General features: G+C 50.5%; 1 protein-coding gene across 1 annotated transcript in view; it reads right to left on the bottom strand.

Annotated features, from left to right (window-relative positions):
* Nucleotides 1–20021, bottom strand: part of DIS3L2 (DIS3 like 3'-5' exoribonuclease 2) — a 1010223-nt gene that overhangs the window by 642700 nt on the left and 347502 nt on the right. The window contains exon 7 of the mRNA XM_085635696.1: nucleotides 15656–15866. Within this exon, the coding sequence (XP_085491822.1) occupies nucleotides 15656–15866 (211 nt within the window). The remainder of the gene's footprint in view (nucleotides 1–15655; nucleotides 15867–20021) is intronic.

Below are 20021 nucleotides of genomic sequence, written 5' to 3' on the forward strand. Positions count from 1 at the left end.
GATGTAAAAGGTATGGAAGGATGACATCTTCCTTACATGTTGTCGGATCAAAGTTCTTGGACTTACACCAGATACAGAACCTCTTCCACTTGTAAGCATAGGATGTTCTAGTGGAAGGTCGCTTAGACTCCTTCAGAATGTCCATACAATCGTCTGGTAGATTCAGATGGCCATATTGCACTATTTCAGGAGCCATGCCGCCAAACTCAAAGACGAGAGGTTGGGGTGCACCATCCGCCCCCCGAACTTCGTGAGAAGGTCCGGCCTGCACCGGCAACCGCATGTGAGGAAGGAGAGACCGGCGAAGAAGGTCCGTGAACCACCACTGCCTGGGCCACTCCAGGGCGATCAGGATCATCCGCGCCCTGGACTGGGACAACTTGATGAGCACCGCCGGAATCAGGGGAATGGGTGGAAAAGCGTACAGAAAGCTGTTCGACCAATCGATCCATAGCGCATTCCCCAGCGTCCCCCGCTGGTAGTACCTGGATGCGAAGTCTCGGCATTTGCTGTTTTCGGCGGTGGCGAACAGATCTACGTCTAGAGTCCCCCACCTTGCGAAGACTTCTCCTAGTACTTCGTCGTTTATGACCCATTCGTGGTTTTCCTGAATCAGCCTGCTCAAGGCGTCCGCCTGAGCATTCTGCACTCCTGGCAGATGCGTGGCCGTAATCGTCAGTCCTCTGGCCAGCAGCCAGCGCCAGATCGCCTGCGCCTCCTGCGACAGAGTGCGCGATCTCGACCCCTCCTGCTTGTTGAGATAATACATCGTGGTTGTATTGTCCGTCTGTATCAGCAGCGAGTTGGTCTGGAAGGACGGAAGGAAGGCCTTCAGTGCCAGGAAGACAGATCTGAGTTCCAGGAAATTGATGTGGTACGTCGCTTCCAAAGCAGACCACTTCCCCTGAATCTGCAAGTCCCCGGAATGCGCTCCCCAGCCCTGGAGAGACGCATCCGTCACGACACTCGTCGTGGGAATGTCCTTGTGGAAGGGAACCCCCTTGAGGAGGTTTTCCGCCGAACACCACCACTTCAGAGACTGAAGAGCATGCAGCGACAGGCGTATCTTGTCGTCCCAAGAGCCCGTCCTCTGATCCCACTGATCCTCCAAACACTCCTGCAGTGGTCTCATGTGCAGCCGAGCGGGAGGCGTGAGGAAGATACAGGAGGCCATCGACCCCAGTAGAGACGACACCTTCCGCACTGTTGTCGATGGAGCAGTCCTGAGGTCCTGAGCCTTCCGAAGGAGTGATAACCGTCTCTCCTCCGAAGGAGACACGCTTGCTGACCGCGTATCGATGGAGGCCCCCAGGTACTGTATGCACTGGACCGGAGTCGTGACCGACTTGGACATGTTGACGTGTAACCCCAGCTTGTGCAAGAGCTCGCACGTCCATCGGAAGTGTTCTTGCGCTTCCGCGAAGGATGATGCCTTGATCAGCCAATCGTCCAGATACGGGTAGACAAACACCTTGTTCTTCCGCAGGTGTGCCGCCACCACCGCCATGCACTTTGAAAAAGTCCTGGGCGCAGATTTTAGCCCGAATGGCAGTACTGTGTATTGATAGTGATTGGCGCCGACTTGGAATCGCAGGAACTTCCTGTGCTTCCTCGCTATGGGCACATGGAAGTACGCATCCTGTAGATCTATGGCACAGAGCCAGTCTCCCCGTTGCAGCTGAGGGTAAATCTGGTGCAACGAAAGCATACGGAACTTCTCTCTGCGAATCCATTTGTTTGCCTGCCGCAAATCCAGAATGGGCCTGAACTCGTTCTTGTCCTTCTTGCGAACGAGGAAGAACCGAGAGTACAGACCTCTTCCCCTTTGAGACAGAGGTACCTCTTCTACCGCCTTTTTTTTCAACAAGATGTCTGCCTCCGCCTGGAGCTCTCTCAGCTGGAATCGAGAGCTGACCGGCGGAATCGCTGGAGGCGGGCTGATAAACCGAAGACTGTATCCATTGCAAACAATATTCAGCACCCACTTGTCCTGAGTAATTTTTCTCCACTCTGCCGGAAAAAATTGAATGCTTCCCCCCACTGGAGTGGGTAACGGTTGAGGGGGAAGTAACCGCTCAGGGCCGAGACCCGGCCGGGCCCTTGGTTGTGGTAGTAGCCTGCTGGCCTCCTCTACCCCTCTGGCGTTTCTGGAAGGGCTTGCGGAACTGCTGCTGTTGTGGCTGCTGCTGTCCCGAGCCCTGCCCTCGCCCTCTGCCCGACGATCCGAACCTCCTTTGGAACGGGCGCTTCTTTTTCTCGGCCTTCTCCAACCCGACGGCCGTCAGGGTTTCCGCTTCAGCCTTCATGCGGGCCATCTCAGCATCCGCATGTTTCCCGAACAGGGTTTCCCCCGAGAAGGGCAGGTTGGCCACTCTTTGCTGCGCCTCTGGCTTGAGTGACGTCAGGCGCAACCACGAATGATGCCGCTGGTGGACGCCGTGACAGTAGGCGTGGGCGGCCAATAAAGCTACGTCCGCCGCTGCGCTGATCGTTTGATTCGACACCAGCATGCCTTCGCGCACCGTCTCCAAGAAGTCCTCCTTCTTGTCCCGTGGCAGGAGGTCTGCATATTGCTGCAGGGACTCCCACAGGGCCCAGTCGTAACGGCCCAACAAAGCCCCTGCACTCGCCGCCTTCATGGTGGTGGCGGCGGTGCCACACACCTTCCTGCCCGCAGAATCCAGCCAGCGGCTTTCTTTGTCGGGCGGAACCGTGGAGGCCGGGGCGGTCGCATGTTGTTTTCTTGCCGCCGTCACGATCACCGAATCCGGCTTCGGGTCCACTCTCAGAAATGACGGATCCGACTCCGGGGCCCTGTACTTTTTCATGAGCCTGGAAGGAGCGGCCTTCGTCGTCGCGGGAGTAAGGAACAGCTCCAAGGCGGGTTCCACCAGTCCTGGTACCAAAGGCAGTAGGGGGCGAGACAGGTGTTTTTTATGAAGCGTCTCGAATATCACGGACGTCGTGGGTGTTGGAACCGTCACCGTGATACCCAACTTTGCAGCCCCTCGCAACAGCACCTCTTGGAAAGACACCAGGTCGTCCACCGGAGACACCCTCGTTCCCGGGGAGTCCGACAGCGTCGGGGAAAGGCCTCTGTCCGAGGAGCGCGTGCGCGACCTGGACCTATACCTCCTACGGCGTCGTCTTGAGTCCGACGAAGACCGTCCACGGCTCCGTGATCTTCTCCTCCTGTGAGAGCGGGAGCGCGACCTCTTGGGCTTCGGCCTGTCCACCGGTCTCGCCGGTCCAGGCGACCGTGGGCGTCGTGGTTTCGGGGTCCCCTGCGGCGGAGTCGGGTACCGTGGAAGGGAAACCGACCGCGGAGGAACCGGCGGCGGCCCCACAGGGGTGCGTGGCAGCGACAGAGGCTGGGGCGGCGGATGCAGCGCCCGCGGCCGAGGTGGCGGTGGTGGAGGTGGCGGCGGTGGAGGTGTTTGTGGAGGTGGCGGTGGAGGTGGTGGTGGTGGCGGTGGAGGCGGCGGGAGAGGAGGCGGCGACGGAGGCATCCGCGGCGGCGTATACACCACCGAGTACACCGATCCCGGTGACTCTCTCTTCCTCGACGTCAATCTACTCCTCGACGTCGATCTTCTCCTCGACGTCGATCTGCGTCTCGACGCCGACCTGCGCCTCGACGGCGATCTGCGCCTCGACGGCGATCTGCGCCTCGGCGGCGATCTGCGCCTCGGCGGCGATCTGCGCCTCGGCGGCGATCTGCGCCTCGACGGCGACCTGTGCCTCGACGCCGATCTTCGCCTCGACGGCGATCTTCGCCTCGACGGCGACCTGCGCCTCGACGGCGACCTGCGCCTCGACGGCGACCTGCGCCTCGACGGCGACCTGTGCCTCGACGGCGACCTGTGCCTCGACGCCGATCTTCGCCTCGACGGCGACCTTCGCCTCGACGGCGACCTTCGCCTCGACGGCGACCTTCGCCTCGACGGCGACCTCAAGCGTCTCGACGTCGATCTCCTTCTCCTCTTCATCGACGGCGAGCTGCGATCCCTCGACGGCGAATGCCGACGCCGGGCCCCATCTCGACGACGACTGCTGCACTGGGCCGACGACGGCGTCGTCGCCGACGACGCCGATGTAGTCGACGGCGGCCTATGCACGTCCCTCGACGGCGATCGTCGACGCCGCTTCTCCCCAGAGCCCTGGGGGGGACGGCGAACAGACGGTGGTCATCCTCGTCGACGGGGAGTGGGAGCGTTTACTGGTCTTCCTGCCCCTGGGGAGCCCCCCAGAGGCCTCAGTATGGGCCAAATCAGCCTCTCCAGACCCACCTGGTGCCTTCAGTCTTCGTTCCTCCAGAACTTGAAGCCTGATCTTCATTCTGTCCCTCAGGGTGCAGAGAACGAGTGGCAGATGGTACAGCTTTCAGGCACGTGGGACTGGGGAAGGCAACCTATGCACACCTCGTGTGGATCAGTTTTAGCCTTCTTTCGACCACATTCCGGGCACTTGTCGAACAAGCCAGGCATGTTGACAGTACCAGCTACTAAACACAAGAAAAAATGACTAAAATTGCCAAAATCTCAATTAAACCCTTGAAAGGGGAGAGCTCAATGCTCCAGGGTCCTGCTAGCAGGAGCCGGAAAAAAGAACTGAAAGTAAATGGGACCTGCTGGGCATTCTGGGATACTGGGGAAAGTTCTGGAAAACTGGAAAGTTTTCTTAAAGGCACAGTATCCTGTTCCAAGCCACATAATGGCAGCCTATGGGGCTTGTCTGTCCACTCCTTCCTCTCTATCATTCCAGAGGCTTTTGCTGGTAGAGGCAGGGTTTTTTCCTATGTGGAGAAAAACTAGACAGGCAGTGCTGTTTGTGGATGTTGGTGGAATTCTAGTTGAAGTACTGGACAGTGTAGCCTGTGGGTATAGGCTGCATTATCTGTCTTTAAATTAAATTCTCTCTTAAAGGTGTATGCAGGTCTGCATGATTTGTCACCTTTTAGAGATTATTTTTTATTGCTCCGGGGTCCACGCACATGGGCGGGACTATTCACTAGATTATGACTATACACAGAGATCCCCTACTACAGAATTAGGTGCGACTTCGGCACATTGATGGAAAACCCCAGCAAGTGCAGGAGGTCAGCCGTAGTCTGGAGGTGGGAGACGACTGCCTGGGGGCGAGCCTGCCTTCAACAGCCAGTCATCGAGCTAGGGGAAGACAAACCCCTGATCTGCGCAGATGAGCTGCGACCACCGCCATCACTTTTGTGAACACCCGAGGGGCGCTGGTAAGGCCGAAAGGGAGCACGGTGAACTGAAAGTGCTCGTGGCCCACCGTGAACCGTAGGTAACGCCGGTGGGCTGGCAGGATGGGGATATGAAAATAAGCATCCTGCAAGTCCAACGCTACCAGCCAGTCTTATGGGTCTAGGGCAGACAAGACCTGAGCAAGCATGAGCATCTTGAACTTCTCCTTCCGGAGGAAGCGATTGACGTTCCGGAGGACTAAGATAGGGCGCAGACCTTTGTCCTTCTTTGGAACCAAGAAGTAGTGGGAGTAACAACCACGGTCCACTACTGGCATCGGAACGCATTCAGTGGCCCCCCTTGGCCAAGAGGGCCGCAACTTCCTGCTGGAGAAGTGCCAAGTGATCCCCCGACATGCGGTGGTACTGAGGTGGCATGGCTGGAGGGGTAGACTCGAAGGGGAGGGAGTAACCCCTTCGGACTATCTGCAGAACCCACCTGTACAAAGCGATGGTGCGCCAGTGGGGGAGGTGACGACAAATCCTGCCGCCCACTGGCGTCTGCTGGGCCTGAAACACCAGACTAGGAAGGTTTTGAGGCAGCGTTGCAGGGGCGGTGGTGGATTGACCTGCCCGCTGTCCTTGGGACCCACCACGTCGGGTCCCAAGTCCACGGCTGCGCCAAGACTGTGGCTGCGCAGGCCTGCGGGTCTGAAAAGACCGCAATTGGGCGCCTCGACCCTGACCTCCAAAGGAGCGAAAAGCGGACCCCGAGGGAGTGCGCATGGTGGCGAGACCGAAGGACTGGGCCGTAGCCCGAGAGTCCTGAAAGCGTTCCAGGGTGCTATCCGTCTGGTCACCAAAGAGGCGTGTGCCATCAAAGGGCATGTCCAACAAAGTGTTCTGAACATCCCTGGAGAAGCCAGTTGTTCTGAGCAAAGTGTAACGGCGGAGCGCCACCGTTGAGGAAAGTGCCCTGCCGAGGGAATGGGCTGTGTCAAGTCCACAACGGATAGTGAATCTAGCAGCCTCTCTCCCCTCGGTAATGTCCTGGGAGAGCACCGCCCGAGCTCCCACAGGGCACTGAGGCAGCACCTCAGCATTCAACAGCCCGCAACCCGGAACTGGCAGAAGTTAAAATCTTTTTCCCAAACTGCTCCAGTTTCTTAGATTCCTTGTCCGGAGGGGCAGAAGGGAATGTGCTCGGCGCGGCAGAGGCCTGGATAACCCGACTCTGAGGCGTCGGGTGTTGTGTGAGAAAGCTGGGGTCGCCCGGCGCCGGGCGATGGCTGCGCGCCACACCCTTATCCACAGGAGCCCCTGTGTTGGGTTTGTTCCAGGTGCTCAACAAGACGTCATTAAGTGCGTCATTGAAGGGCAGCAGCAGCTCCGCAGAGGCCGACGCTAGCTGCAGTACCTCAGTCAGGAGATTGGTCTTGATAGGCACAGAAGGGAGCTCGAAGTTAAGAGCCTCAGCCGCCCTACGCAACACCACAGAAAAAGTTCCAACCTCCTCCTTAGCCACGGAAGAGGGGGATAGTGTACCAGGATGTGGCGAGAAATCCAGATCCACTGGACCTTCCATATCCCCTTCCCACTCTAGCTCATCCTCGCATTGAGCTGCGAGAGGGTCTTCAGACCCCTCCCAGTACTCACCTTCCACCGGTTGTTGAGGAGGCCGGTAAGGACGACGTGCCCGGGGGAATGGGATAAACTCTCCACCAAGAAACGGAACCAGGGGGTAATAGACCAATCCTGGTTTGGCGCCACCGCCTGCGGCGGTACCGAGGCCGGAGCCGGCGGTGCCGTAGGGTATCATGTCGGCGTAGCCGGGGCCAAAGGCGGCAGCACGAGGGCAGAACCACCCAATGGGTCCACGGGGCTCAAAGGCGCTCCGGAGGGACCCGATGGGCCAAACAAACGGCTCATGGCCGACAGGAATGCCTGTATTTTGTCCGGAGTCACGTGCGGGCCTAGAAAGGGCAGGTAGGCCGCAGGCAACAACGGAGCCGCGGGGGAGTGACCGCCCACCCCCTCCACCGTGTCCCGCAACCGGTGAGGGGTAGACGAAGAGCGACGTCACTTCTTCGACTTTTTATGGCGCAGTGACTTACCTGTCCCCTAGTCTGACGAGCGATGGGGACGGCTCCGCGACCGGGCCCTCGACCTCCCACGTGAGTGGGACCTCAACCGGCGCGGAACCGATTGCTGGATCTCCAACAACTTTCAGGAACGCTCCGCAAAGCTTTTGGCGCCATAGCCCGACAATCAGGGCACACCGAGGGGTCATGGGCGTGCCCCAAGCAGAAGAGACACACGTCATGCGGGTCCGCTACCGACATGTTACGACGGCAGGCCCTACAAGACTTAAACCCGGGCATCCCTACTGCACCAGTAGTCGATACTCGACAAAACAAGAGACACAAGTTCTCAGAAACCAAGTTAAATCATTAACTAGGGGTACCGCTCTCTCTTGGATCGGCACTTGCTGGTGCGGCAACGAAAGGACCGACGTCAGCACGCATGGGCGCGTCTAAGTAGCTCCAACGACGAAATCTCGGCAGCTACGCCAGCGACGTACGCGGAGTCACAGGACGACGCCTACCGACGCGCAGGGGTACTGCTGATGAAAACTTTCCGGATCCAGTCTGAGGCCTGGGGATATTCTAAGGTAAGGAATCTATCACGAACGTGTCTCTTTCAGATATACCATTTTACGATGCCATTCATTCTAAAAACACAAAATAAATATGGATAATTACCAATAAGAGGGTCAAGAAGTAAATAAGGATAAATACAGACGGAAATGTTAAAAAATAAAAATACGGGAGCCCGAATTATAAATTTGCCACATGTCACATAATTCATAATCATCTATTTAATCTACAGATTTAAGGATAAATACAGACGGAAATGTTAAAAAATAAAAATACGGGAGCCCGAATTATAAATTTGCCGCATGTCACATAATTCATAATCATCTATTTAATCTACAGATTTGAACAACAAATAAATTATGTTTCTAGCTCAAACGGTTCAAGAGTTACTAAACAGCCAGGCCCAGCTGATATTACAAGGTCACAGGGGAAAGCGACCTGAAAACTACGGTAAACAGAGGATTCCCAGCTGTTTTCGGAGGCTTTGAGCTGCCGACAACCATTAAGGGGTGTGAAAATACCCCAGGACTTTAGCAAGTTTTTCTTCTTTTTGGAGGAGGGGGTTTTGGGGGGCGGCGCGGAGGCAATAGTGCTTCTCAGGTACTTTAAGACACGAGGTCCCACCCTCTCCAAGGCCACAACATCTTCCTCACACGGTGGAATTTTTGCTTTGGTTGGCAGCAGGGCTTTAAACGGGCCGGGTCTCACCAGTGCTGAACACCGGCAGTTTTTTAAAGGGGGCCTCGAAACAGGTCTCTATCGGGCTCTGTTTTGTGCCCTGGCACAGGCGGTCCATTTTTACTGGACTGAAGTGACAGCAGGCACATCTATGTGCAGTGCTCACTTCTCACTAGTGAAGAAGTTACGGCATGACGTCATGCCAGGTGAGCGTTGTAGGTGAAGGGAAATCCTTTAAAGACAGTAATTTTCTCTCTGGATTTCCCTTCTCTTTTTGAAACTTAGCAGCAGCAACATTGTCGTGGTGTCGCTAGGGCTTTAAGTGGAAGCCTTTTCAATATTATATACAAGCTATAGTTGCTGCTTATTTCTCTAATGCAACTAACAACCATTGACAAGGCCAATAGTCCTGACTTGCTGCAGGTATGATGTTACTTGTATCATATATCTGGATGCAATGACAGAAGCAGCAAAATACAAGTTTGGCGGCACACAATGCTGAGCATGGATTTTTAGATTATGTGTTTTAAGCCACGCCTTTAATTACACTGGCCACGCCCCTTTGAGAGACCCTAGTTTTTTCATCCCACTTAAAGCCCTGGTTGGCAGGTATGGTGGTCGCTGGACTAAAGGTCTCAATCAGAGTGCCCAAGTGGGCGTCGCAGCGCTATGCTGCTGCTCAGTCTGAAATGTGTCATGCAGACAGGAAACCAGTCAGATGACTGACTCCAAGCCCCCCTCAGTCCTGGGTATGCTTTTCTGTTAGAGTACCCTAGCAGGTTGAAGTCTGTGCTCCATATTGCTTAGCTATGTGCTAGAAATATTATAGAAGACGTGTGTTCCTTTTTCTTTTACACACGGTGGCTGCAAGGCACGCCCCTCCCAATAAAAGAATTCAATGGAATTTGATCTTATTTAGCATACTCTGCTGTTTAGTCCCTCTGGGATTGTGACGCGAGTTAACTTTCATCAAGTGCGATTTGCCCAGCGCTAAATGTTCGGTTTTGGGTTTGGCATAGTGACTGGCTGCTTGTACGCCTGGACCCGTAGGGTCGCCATTCGAGAGGAAGAGGGCTGCATTTATTCTTCCAATGCCCAGGCTGCCAGGAAGCTCGGTACATGTTCCGACAGCGTGTCACAGGCAATGGTGACGGGATAAGCACACATGTCTCTCCATCTTAGAGCATAGCCCGGTGGTTTGATCCTAAACTCGACTTGATGCTCACTCTGTACGTTGCTGAGCGCTGGGAAACCCTGCCGGGCATCTATGCGCTTTATAAAATGATCATGAATGACACCATTCATTTCGCCTCCTAATGTAACGGATGCTTTCCAAAGGTCTTAAGTGACTGTGAACCCTCTCTTCCACCTGGAGGGTTGAGCCAGGCGTTAATTAGCACCAATAGCCCGGATGCGTTGCGTTGCGCAGGTGTCTTGATAGGGCTGGAAGAGCGCAGTGGAAAAGAGTTTGCGCGCGCAACAACACACCACGTTCCTGTCCTTCTGGGAGAGACGTCATGGACTGTTTTGGGATGTTCTGGGGCACTTAGGTGTTCGTGGGAGCAGGACTGTCCGTGAGGACGCCTATGGTGTTCCTATGTATGACTTTTCAGGATGTTCCTTCAAGAGGAGCAAAGAGAGTGATGGTTGAGAAGGCTGAAGTCCACCCCTCTGTGCGGGGAGCCGCAGTGATGGGCCTGGGTTGCACACACCCGATTCATTTTGTTTTCGGCCATCTTGCCTTCATGTTCCAGGGCGGTGGCTTTGTTTTCGGCCATCTTGCCTTCATGTTCCAGGGCGGTGGCTTTGTTTTCGGCCATCTTGCCGTCATGTTCCAGGGCGGTGGGTTTGGAATCCCTATAGCTGATTTCACATCGGATTGCATCTTCTCCCATCTGCCGGGCGTGGCGAGGATGCAGGTCCTGTGGGGATAAGCGGATCCTTCTTCCATGGGTGGGATTGTGAACCTGGAAAGGAACTAGGGATAATGGTTTATTGCTTTCTTCTCTTTGCCATGGTATTCTATTCTGTATTGCACTGGGAATCTTTCACGAAAGTTTAACGCAATAAAAGAGCAGACATTCCTGCAGTAGGAATAAACCAGGTTTGCAACTCTCCACAAACCACAAGTTCATCCATGGATTCTCAGAGAGCAGCTGCTGGTCCCCCTCTTTGAATACCGAGTCGGTGCACCTTGTTTGGAGACCGGAAACTGAGTCTTATCTTGGTGGTGAAGTGTCTAATAATTCTTCAAGTCTTAGCTGCTCTCACCCAGAGACGTTTTAAGGCATGGGCAAAGTGGGCTCTAGCCCAGGGCCCCAGCCTTTCAGGGGGCCCCCTGTCAGCTCTTTTCTGCAGAGAGTCTTACCCTGATGACCTTGAATAGTTCCTGATTGTTTTAAATACCATTTTCCTTTAATTTATTTTCAATGTGGGAGTGTATTACCAACATTTTGAAGAGAAACGTGCTTAGGTAAAAATGCAACATCCATAAAAAAGCTTCTTATAAATCAAAAGAGGACCTCACATATGAGAAACGGGAGGGTGTCTCAGAGATTGTTTGCAATAATTTGAGTGAGCTGCTGCTGTGTTACAACATTGAAAACACACCTCTCTATCCCTATTAGACCGAAAATCATTTAGAATTTGGAGCAGTGTGCCTGTACACTGTCAGTGACCTGGCCAAAGAGGGCAAGAAAGAGGTGAACCTATATCATAGATAAATTTAAAGCTGGTCTGAAGAGGGGCCCCCAAAATACGTTTGGCCCAGGGCCCCCAAAATCCTTAAGATGTCCCTGCTCTCACCCTCAGAGCTAAAGCATGTGGGATGTACAGCATCGCTAAAAACTATTGGCAAAGCCTGTCGGTTCCAAAGACAAGACCAATTCTGTGCGTGTCCATCTTTTAGGACACCTTACGCTCCAGAGTTCTCTACCATATTGTGACTTTAGTTAAATCTTTTGTCCGATGGAACCAGATGTTTTGGGGCTTAGCCTTCATAGGAAAGAGTTAGGGTATTTCAGGACTTCAATACAAGTGCACAACTTCGAAAATCTCTAGGCTGGGAGAACTGGCGGTAAGTGTCTCTGTGTAATATAGTTCTTTAAAAAAAAGATAGTTACCAACGCGCTTTAAAACAGCATGAAAAATGTGACAATGCAGATATTCCCAAGTGTCTAGAGATAGAAGGGTTATGTAACGTACCCTGTAAGCATCTGTTATTGGCATGTCGAGCTGTAGATTCACATGCATAGTAAATTTTTATGAAAGACAGGTAGGTAAGCATTCGGCCTCCACTTTGCTGGGGTGGTTTCAAGTTTCCCACCAAATTGAGTTTCTATCATCTGATCTTTTCTTCGAGGGCTGGAGGTCCTCTAGGGATCTGGAGTTCGCTGATCAAGTAAATTGGTTCTTTCTCGTGGTCCTTCTTCAGTTTCTGTTCGAGCACTCGCATCAAGCGACACGCAGGATCAGAAAAGAGGAATGGCTGCATGCAGCGTAGCAAGAGTAAATACGGTCAGCGGCATTTGGGGTTTCTTGTTTGGTAGGCCAGGTCCTGAGGAGAGTCGACAACTTGTGTTTTTTTTCTTTAATAATGGCTGCTCTAACTAAGAAGGAAGAAGAGAGAGGCTCAAAACACAGAGGTGATTATTACCCTATGTCATTGGAAAGTTGGGACACATTTAAAGAGGAGAAAGGATAAAACTGGTCCGGTAATAAACTTTGATTTTAATTCTGCCCAATACCCCTCATTGCCCCACTTTCGCTCACGCTGAGGGCAGCCTGCCATCAGGTGTTTCCTTGTTCCCGCTTTTATTGTACATACCCGCCTCTTTGATCAATGGAACATTCCTGCATGCGTTTTCCCTTTGCGATTATAGAATTCGGAAAGAATTTGCGTGCAGATTTTTAAAGGTATTCACCTGCCAGTTTTCAGCCAGTCTTCTTTCTCTGTTTACAATGAAATGTGTCGGTTATACACATTTTCTCTCTGTTCTGAACATCTTAGACTTCATTCTGGTTCCATCACGCGTTTTCCACGAATAACAAAAAGCGAGTTTGGGAAGCGAGATGGAGAAACCTTTCCTTTATTTACCAAGTTCTAAGACTTCCCTACAGGTGACGAGAACCATAAACCGCACCAATATATTGAAATAAAGGATTTACTGCCTGAAGACATCACCAGCCACGTCCAGAGCAGGTTCAGAGATTACAATTTCAGGTCTCGCGTAGAAAGATGGTTTAGGAAAGCTGATCCCGGTAGGTGAAGCTCTTGAACTGGGAGAGCGTGCCTCTCGGTTTCTCAACATGACCTAATAACACTGGTATTTGGCTTCGGGGACCAGGCAAGCTGGCCAAGGAGTTGGTCCCTTGTAATGCGATTAATGTGACGTAATCTAAATAATGCCATGAGTGTGTAAGCAGGCTCGTGCGAGTGAGGGAACAAGAGTGAGAACTTGTGTGCCCACCAGCGTCACCGGAAAAAAAAAAGATCTTGCCTTTTTGATTCATTTGTCAATTAAATTTAAAATGCACCTTTATAAAAAACGAACCACTATCCATCTGTGTTAAAAAAAGAAAGGCAAACAGTTCATATTAGATGCTACAGTCTCCGTCAATATCAGTACATTGCATTTTTGTTACTATAGCACATGCTACCACAGTTTTTCCGGCTAGTAAGCTCTGTAAATAAGTCCCAATCTTACCCAATGGAATATTATTCATTAAATATTCTGCATTTATTTTATTTGTATTTTACGTGATGTAATTCCTAATTTTATGTGCTTACTCCAATTGTGAATTGTTATATGGTTGCTACAATGCTACTGAAAAAAGTTTTTGGAAAATAATCATGAAATTCCCCATAGAAATTAGCATAAAGATAGACACCTCCAGCAGCACACAGAAGTCCATCATATATTCAGAGTACATTTTTCTAGCTTGTCCACAAACTATGCTGCTGCTACAACGATGGCAGGAAGGGTGGTTGTGACTTGAGTGAGGAGAGCCATCCTCAAGACGTCATCCCTTTGAACTGAAGGACTCTTCCAAATGGAGGAACCTTCTGATACGCGGACCATCTCATGGGGTTACGTAGCTGTGGATGAAAGATGTCCCATTGTGAACTTTACAATCAGTGGAGTGGGTGAAGGCTGAAAGGGAACATTCAAAGACCGGGGCCTCTTGTTCACCATGTCTGCCCAGGCTTGGTTTCTAGCGCCCAAGTCTCAGCCTTCTTGGTCTGAGGCCTGGATTACACCAAGCTCTACCAGCTTAAATTCCCGCGCTCACTCTCGGAGATTGGAAAAGCCAGATGAAGCCAGGCACGGAGGAATGGATGCAGGACGGGCCTGCTCTAGCAGCACTCAACAGCACATGCTTGAAATCAAAAGAAAAATCTGCCTTTCTGTGATGTTTTTGTGTTGCAGCACAATTTGAAAACAGGTTATGGCACTGACTTTTGTAATTGTAATTGTTACTTTGATCATCAATTTATATCAAGTGGAGTGTTTCTGTAGGAGCCCACGTGTCCATTCACTTGCCTGGTCTGATTAAGACCTTTGATCTTGAAGGAAAAGGCTTGGAACATGGAGTCCATCACTAGCGCCCACGCCATGAAGCGTGATTGATAGAGAGCAGCGTTCAGCGTTAAAAGGTGCCTTGCTTTGGTGACGAACCCAATATTTTAGGTTGGGCAAGGCTGTGAAACATGTATGGACAAACACTGACAGTTAAACAACATAAGCTTTGCACAACTTTTGCAGCGGCCGCCTTTTTGAACAAATACAGGCAAAGATACTCAGCCGAGCTCTAAAAGGCCGAACTACTGGCTTTCCCAATTGCATGCAAGACCGTGCATCTAGATACATGTCCACATATAGATGGTAAGTTCCCCATGTGTGTGCTATAAAAAAAAAATCTCATCGCAAGATGGCTGCTGATGCATGCATCATGGCCCAGTCCTGGTAGCACATGCGCCCACGAACTTTGGGATGCCGGCATGTACACGAGTCATTACTGGGGCAGTCATTTTAAACTTACTTCTCTGAAATGACAAGAAGCCATTTTAGACCGGGAAACTATGGTTGTTTTTTGTTGTTTTTAAAGTGTACAGAGCACGTGAAAATAAATACATTTAACATGGGCAGTGGGACAGGAAGACAGGGGAATGAAAGGGGAGCACGTGTGGGGGGGAAGCAAGGAAACACACACACTCACATGGAGTGTTGCATTTTAAATAAGAGTGGAACTATACAATTTATCCAATCAGAAACCTGAGATCGAAATACTCCTGGATGGGAAAAACAAGAATAGGAAGTAAATCAGTTGAATCATAGGCCTACGATGGAGACAGAACACAAAGCCATCCAATCATGTGCAAGGGGTTGACCCCAAGCCCACTAACTATAATCACGGATTGGAAATCATAGATCCTTCCACTACATAAGTAAAGCGGTCTACAGCGGACACCTAAAAAAGAACGTGGTGACACCGATGGTTCATACGTCAAAACAAATCAGCACATGTGGGTCAACGGTCTCGAGTATATGATGGCAAATAGTGTATGCACACAACGCAGTTCTGGTTTTTCTATCTCGCTGCTCGAACCCTGACTTTCAGTTTTTATCTGCCTTCTTCTCAATGCTGGTTTGTGGTCTCTGTATATCTCGCATAACAGTCTGAGGTTACTAATTGGGAATCTATTGAATCAATTGTTTTTGCTATTGTTTGTAGTTCTATTTACAGTCTTGATTAAGCAAAGATTAATGACTGAACAATTTTAAAACAATGTTTTGGCTTAGAATAATCAACTGTGTAGTCATAATAAAAAACAAGACAGACAAAAAATAGTTTCAAGTACCAGCAATGTTCATCTAGAGGCTAAGAGGCGGCTGATGGATGCAATGGAGAATTAGAAAAGGTAAGAAATAAGTGCTATGTTAGAGTATGTGTGGAGGGTAGGAGTACAGACACATTTGTGAGCAGTCGACTATAGGTCAGAGAGCCTCTTGGGACAAGCTGGGCAGCTGCCACAGTAGAAGCCTCCATAAGTCCGCATTGGCACGACTGTTTCAAACTGAAGCGAAGCACGTCAGCAGACAGGACCACTCACCCTGGTCTCCAGAGCTAATGGAAAGCTGGACCACGCTGTCAGCCAGCGGGCTCGCTACGTTCCCCTGCCCGTCCTCTGTTCCGCTGTCATCAAACTGAGCCTCAATGATGACATCTGGGCTGTCAGCTTCGCACTTGGCGGGCACCTCCGGCGGGAAGCTGGAGTCACGCGCTGCTGCTGCCTCTCCATCATTGCCATCTGCCTTTACCACCTGAAGAAGAAACACAAGGACACACAATTCAAGCAAGATAGAATTCAGCACACTGTCCCTTTAGAGAATTAGCTTCACTTTCAGGTGCAGGGCACAACCAGAAAAAGAAGATTTTTAGATGCTGGACTTCAAGGAGTGAGGTAGTGGGCAAGGCCTGTCCACAGTGAGCGTACAGAACAGCAACGCCTGCAGACATGACCTTTATCATTCAGTAATCCAAGATCTGTAGGTACCTACAGACACTCTTGACCGCAGGGGGCGCCCAGTGCGACAATGTTAGTTGGCGCCCCATTGGCCACCTCCACCATGGATTCACTCGCTAGCACCCTTTAACAGTGACCAAGTCTCCATCACCACTCTCTCTCAGATGCATTAAATTAATTATATAGGGCCACTCATACCAGTAAAGGACGTGAGGGCACTTTGCATCACAAACACTTTACACAGAGGCAATCAAACATAGGTGTGTAAATCAGTGTATAGGAAATGTAACATAAGCCAAAGGACTAAAAGTGTAGGAGTCACATGTCATCCATACTGGTAGGTAGTATAGTTCAGGAGTGTTTGGTGTGGAGAAGCACAAACTCAGCACTGAAAAAGAAACAGCATAGTTGGGAGTTTCTCTTTAATAATAAGAATCGATTTCTACCCAAATTAACCCACTTTGCAACATTAATCCATGCTCCAATGTAAACTTTGCAGTGTATATGCAGTTCTATGATGAAAGTTAATAGCTCACTGTTTATATTAGGAGTTTAAGTTATACATTGCAAGTAACAAAAAGGATGTCTTTTAAAAGCAGTAACCTGCTGACCTATTTACATTATATGCACTTTGTAATCTGCATGTTACACGTTCTTTGCAGCAGGCATATTAACCCTCTGCACTACCCTCACACAAGTCAAAACCTCACTATACAAAAGTCTGATCTCTCTCCAGGAAAAACATTAATCACAGGAGTTATCGTGATATTCGTGTGTTGCCTGGTAATAGCTGGAGGAAAGGAACGCAGCAGCAGGTGCTTTAAAACATACTAAAATTGCAAACACTACGCCCGCAGGAAGCCAGCACCCGGTGTGGTGGCACTGACCGCACCGCCCTAGAAAGTATAGTGCAAACTTACTAGCCCCAAAAACATTTCATATAATGCACCACAGGTCTGACCTGCAGAAGGCCTCCATCTCCCACCCCCCCCCCTCCCCCCCCCCCCCCACCGACACTACAGCTCTGGTACTGGAGCCGACACGTGTCCGTCGTTTACAACAAACGCGTCAGTCTTTTACAACACTTCACTTCTCAAGCATTGCTAAAACCATCAACAGAAGCACTCAGCAAGCCACAATGTCACTTGCAGCTTCTTGAACTTTCCTCTCTAGTGACCAATATTAGGCGTGAGCATGGGCGTAGGAAGTGTGGGGGACGCGGGGGATATATCCCCCCCAGATTTTGGAGTGGGGGGGACACGGGGGACAAGGGTGGGGGGGACGAGGGGACAAAGGAATTTCCCCTCTCCCATCTGTTATTCGCAGGGCCATTAGCACGCGAAAGCGCTACCTAATGGCCCTGCACTTGACCTGCCTGGAGTCAGAGGCCACCCGCCCTCTGCCTTTTGTTCTGCTGCAGGAAGGCTCAGCCGTTCTGGGAAGGGCAGAGAACGGAGAAAAAATAAACGCTGTCTCTTTTCCTTCATGGCAAGGACCGTGTCCACTACTCCTGATCTGCCTCTGGCGGCTGCCCTCCTCTCTTTATTCCTCCATCTCTTTCTGTCTCTGTCTCGCTCCTGCTTACGTGCTGATTTCAAGAGGCAGCTCTTAAGGTACCCTCTCTTGCCTCTCCTTTTCTTTATTTGTTCCCCTGTGAAATGGATCCCAAAAAGGCTGAACACTTTGGCTGGAAATGTCCTCAATTTCTGACCGTTTTCTATTGAAAAGAAAAACCTCGGAATGGAGAGAAAAAATAGTTAAATACCTAAATAAAGCAATACAGAGTGGACAGCAGACAGGCCAGACTGTTATTTACACCCACACACATTAGCGCCACTTTACAGAGTTTGCCAGTGAAAGCGCTACTTTCTTTTTATCTTCTTTCTTTGAACAACATTGTTTTCCCAGGGTGGGTAAGTGCGCCATTCCTAAAGGGACTGCAATACCTGGTTGATGAGTAGAGTGGAAACGTTTAATATGATAGTTTCCAACTTTTTAAATTATTTTAGCTTATAAAATGCGGCTCTGTGTTTGGGGATGTGGTCTTTTTTAAACCAAACTGCATACATTTTGAAAGGATATAAGCAATGGACATTGAAAGGGGTCCCTTCCTGTTCCTGTAGCCATGTCTTGAACTTTTCAGGCAAAATCACTTACTGATTTCTGAATAATGAGTTTAAAACCGTTAAGGTAACCATGTTTTTTTCTGATTACAGTTCGCATGCTTTGCTTATTCATGCATTCCCTATGAGTGTTTGCTTTTTCCAGGGTGTTATTCATTTTTTTTCAGGCAGCATTTTACTGTTGTCTAGTGCATAATTTGAATTTAGTCGCAGCACAATTGAGTTGTGCTGAAGGCAGTGCGAGTTTCTCTCAGTGGGGCAGTATGGTGTTCAGTGTGGGAGAGAATGTGGCACTCTGGCCAGAGCTGCTGAATTTGGAACTGGAGAACCATGTTCAGACCTTCATGACCAGTTCACCATACCACACTCCTGACAGAGCTTATTCCGATGCTACACCTTAGAAGGCCCGATAGACCTTAGAAGCCCAGGTGTCTTAGCACCCGCAGGTGGACCTGTCCACCACAATCCATACTGCAGTTCACTTCCAGTCTTACCGGCAGGCATATGAAGAAGCACATCCTAGATCGACAGTGAATCTGTCACTGAGGTCACAAGACCCTTGAGGCCAGTCCACCTCACCCATTGGTACCTCCATTGGCCTTTTTCCAGCACTAGCAGTGCAACTTGCCAGCGGTTGGCAATGTAGGATTTGCATGCACACCAAATTTAGGGGGTGATTATAATGGCAGTGGGACCGGCACGTCACCCCGTCGGTGGCGGTCCCACCGCCATTGGTGACTGCATTACAGCCCGCCATATTACAATGGCGGGTGGTTACCTGGCGGTCGGAAAGACCAACCACCACGCACCCGACGGGCTTCTTGAGCCCGCCGGTGTGGTGGTGGGGCTCGTGGTTCCTACAATGCTGGTGGTGCCTACCATGCACCGCAGCAGGGATTACGATGTCACTTACCCGCCAGCTTATAAATGGCGGTTCACCTGCCATGGAAATGCTGGCGAAAGGGACATTGGGGGCCCGTAGCAGGCCCCTTTACCCCTGGCCCCCAGACATGGGTCCTGGGGGGGCATCTAAGATGCTCCACAACATATCACTGCACCATGTGGCAGGCACCGATATATTTAACATGTTCCTTTTTTTTAACTTTGCGGCGGATGATGCAGCCAGCAGCACCTGCTGCAATGTAAAAGATAGGCACTGCGAACACCGTAGTGGCAGTCGCATTGTAATGCCTATCGTGGGGCCTCCACCTTGAAGGCCAGCGGTCCCATTCCCCGATTCGATGGCGGTGGTACTGAAGTCCGCCTGCCATCGTATTCAGCCCCTAAGTTTGCATTTTATGAATATGATTCAGCGGGAAATAAATTGATGTTTGCAATTTAATTGACTTTGGTTGGCCTCTTATCTATGAGATTTCCCTGTTGAATGTGCCTTTACATTATACATTTTCGGTTGTATGAATTGATTGCATACTACACTCTCCTACAGGTATTAATTTGAGTGTCATTAGGAGTGTCTGGGACCAATTGTTTTCTTAGGAATTGTTTTCTTTACTAACCTTTGCAAAGGGCCCTAAACTTCACAGCAACACAAGTCACATTTCTTTTAGTAATTTGGGATCCGTTTGAGCTACAACATTGTTTTGGAGGAAATCGTTAGATTATGCAGCAGATGATGTATTATGTGGCAAATATGATACAGCCATAGTTAAGTGGAAAACATTTTTCCACTTAATTTTGCCCCAACATTGTAGTTGATCAATTTGTAAGTTCCCCAAACCCAAAAGTCGAGTTTGGGCACAATTTGCATTTTAAAAGCAGCCCTATAACTCAGGGCTACTTTTAAACTGACCTCAGGCTTCAGCAGTGCA

This window comes from Triturus cristatus, chromosome 11 (assembly GCF_964204655.1).
Source record: "Triturus cristatus chromosome 11, aTriCri1.1, whole genome shotgun sequence".
NCBI classification, from domain to species: domain Eukaryota; kingdom Metazoa; phylum Chordata; class Amphibia; order Caudata; family Salamandridae; genus Triturus; species Triturus cristatus.